The sequence below is a fragment of the Struthio camelus genome, chromosome 1 (assembly GCF_040807025.1).
Source record: "Struthio camelus isolate bStrCam1 chromosome 1, bStrCam1.hap1, whole genome shotgun sequence".
Taxonomy (NCBI): Eukaryota; Metazoa; Chordata; class Aves; order Struthioniformes; family Struthionidae; genus Struthio; species Struthio camelus.
Window position 1 is genome coordinate 200,636,302 of NC_090942.1, and position 2,613 is coordinate 200,638,914.

Here is a 2,613-nt window from a genome sequence, read left to right on the forward strand (position 1 = left end):
CGGCTGCGCGGCGCGGACGGCTACCCGCGGTGGGGGCGGGCGTATTTATGTACACCTATAGCCATACATACAGACGTGTACACATTTTGTCGCTCTTTCCTGCAGAGTTAGGAATGGGAAGGAGAGGCGGGAAGGGAAGCCAGAGGTATTCAGCTGAGCGAGGATTGATCTGGACGTGGCGCTTTGCAGCAGGTGGGGACCGGGGCTCCCAGGGAGCCTGCAGGGCGCCGGGCAGCGGGTCACCGCACCGCGTACCTTCAAAAGGGCCCGGAGAAACGGAGAGCCCTCGCGGTCGGTGCCCGTCGCTGCTCCCGGCCGGGCGTCCGGAGGGCGGCAGGCGGGCGGTCCGGGTCCGGGTCCGGGCCCCGTCCCGGGCTGCGGCGGAGAGGCGCCCGTCGGGGATGAACAGAGATGGTGCTCCGGGGGCCGAAGCGAGCCCCGGTGCCCGCGCCCGGCTCACGCCTGTGGCCACCGAGAGAGTGCTCTCTACGTGAACGGAGGAAATAAACCACCAACGAACCTTTATTATTATCGTTATCATTATTATCATCGCCATCTTTCTTTTCTTTTCTTTTCTTTTCTTTTTTGCACATAAATAAATAAATAAATATCTGCCACGAGGGGGTGGGGGGAAAGAGGAAAGGAACGATACAACCATAGCCGTGCGCCCGCAAGCGCCGAAGGCAAAACAAAACCGAGAACATTTGGGGAAGAAAAAAAAAGTAATAACTATAACGCAAACAGCCTCCCACCCTCCCCGTCCACCTGCTTTCGCCCTCCTCCGAGTTACCGGACCGAGCCCCGAGACAGCAGTCCTCCAGCCACGGCCCGCACCGCACCGCCCGCCTCCGCGCAGCATCCGCGCCTGTCTCTGTCCGTGGCGGAGGGCTGCGTGAGCCCTGCGGGGCCGGGGCGCGACGGGCTGTGCCTGCGGGGAGACAAGTGAGACAGCACTACTGGGGAACGCCTGGGTCCTAGGGAGCAGTTTATTTACAACAGGGCTCACGGAAACCGGCCCTCGTGGCCGGGGGGTCTAGAAAGGCGAGAAAGTCCTCTGTAAATTACATAGATTATACAAAACGGTACAAAATCCTTCCACTGCATGTCGGCACTTGAGCAGGCAGGACTCCCCGTCCTGCTCTCGCACAGTCTCTGGGGAGCCGGGGTCTGGCGTGCAGGGGCTAGGGGGTGACTGCCAGGCCTCTGTCGTCCTTCCCTGAAGAGGATGGAGACATGCGCAAGTCCTCGTCGTCTTCCGAGCACTTGGTGGTGGAAAGGGACGAGCATTTGCAGCTGTGGCCGGGGCCCCCGCCTCGGTGGGAGCTGCTTTTGCCTTCTTTCTTGTGCTTGACCCGGCGGTTCTGGAACCAGATCTTCACCTGCTTCTCGGAGAGGTTCAGGTAGGTGGCGATCTCGATTCGCCGTAGCCGGGAGAGGTACATGTTGGAGGCGAACTCCCTCTCCAGCTCCAGGAGCTGCGTGCTGGTGAAGGCGGTGCGCATCCGCTTGCTGCTCGGCAGCTGGCTGGACGTGCTGTCTGCGGAGCGGAGCCACGGTCAGGACCGGCCGGACTCCGGCCTGCGACACCCGCCCGGCCCCTCGCTGCCGCCCGCCGCCCGCTTCGCGGGGCCGCCTCCCCGGCATCGCCGTGCCCCGCCGGGCGCGCATCCCGCGGGAGCCGCCGGGCCGCGCTCCCCGTGGGCCGCCTCCTCCCCAGCCTCCCACTGCCCGGGCCGGAGCCCCCCCCCGCAGGGGCGCCGTGACAGTCCCAGCGGCGAGAAGTGCCGGGACGCCCCGTCGAGGCTGCAGGGCTCAGGGCAGGGAGTCACGTCGCGCCTTCCACAGCGCCCGGAGGTGGGGAAGGGGGAAGTCACTCGTGGGCGCCCAGCGCCTCCTCGCAGCACCGAACGCGAGCCTGCCCCCACCCCACGCACGCCCACGCGTGTCCGGGCTTACCCACGGAGATGCAGTGGAACTGCCGGGGGTCGGGCAGCGGGTAGGCGCCCTGGTAGAGGGCCGGGGCGTGCCCGACGCCGACGGCCGAGACGGAGTGCTGCTGGCGGGCCAGGGGCGAGTGGCAGTACTGGGAGCCGAAGGGGGGGAAGGAGGCCTTGAGGAGGGGGATGGCGGGCGGCGGCGGGTGCAGCTGGGAGGCGGTGACACAGAGCGGGCAGACGCAGAGCAGCCCGGCCTTGCGCGCGTGGCAGGCGCCGGCCGGCAGCGCCGGCAGCGGGTGCGAGGGGTGCACGGCGTAGGGGAAGAGCGGCGGCGGCGGGCTGCCCTCGCCCTTCTTCTCGCCCGCCTCCCGCAGCACCAGCGAGTCCACCAGGAAGGAGCGCGGCATGGCCCCGCGCAGCGCCCGCGCAGCGCCCCGCGCCCCGCCCGCGCTGGGCCGCGCACCGCCGCCGCCGCCCGCGCCGCTGGCCAGCCCGAGTGGTGCTGAACGGCGCCCGCCGGCCCGCTTTAAATAGCGCCCTCGCCATGTGATAGCGACGCCGGGCTCTCAATAGGCTTTCTGTGCCTCTTCTCTTGGCATTCACGCCGCACGCTCCCTCATTATTTCCCTTGTTAACTAAATGAACTGCATAATGTACTCTATTCTTGTCGACCCCA

General features: G+C 66.9%; 1 protein-coding gene across 1 annotated transcript; it reads right to left on the reverse strand.

Annotated features, from left to right (window-relative positions):
• Positions 1-736: 736 nt before the first annotated feature.
• On the reverse strand, positions 737-2,344 carry GSX1 (GS homeobox 1). Its single transcript, XM_068931234.1, has 2 exons — positions 1,957-2,344; positions 737-1,537 (listed from the first exon to the last, which is right to left on the reverse strand). Exons 1-2 carry the CDS (start codon positions 2,342-2,344, stop codon positions 1,182-1,184), a joined length of 744 nt encoding a protein of 247 aa, XP_068787335.1. The 3' UTR covers positions 737-1,181.
• Positions 2,345-2,613: the final 269 nt, after the last annotated feature.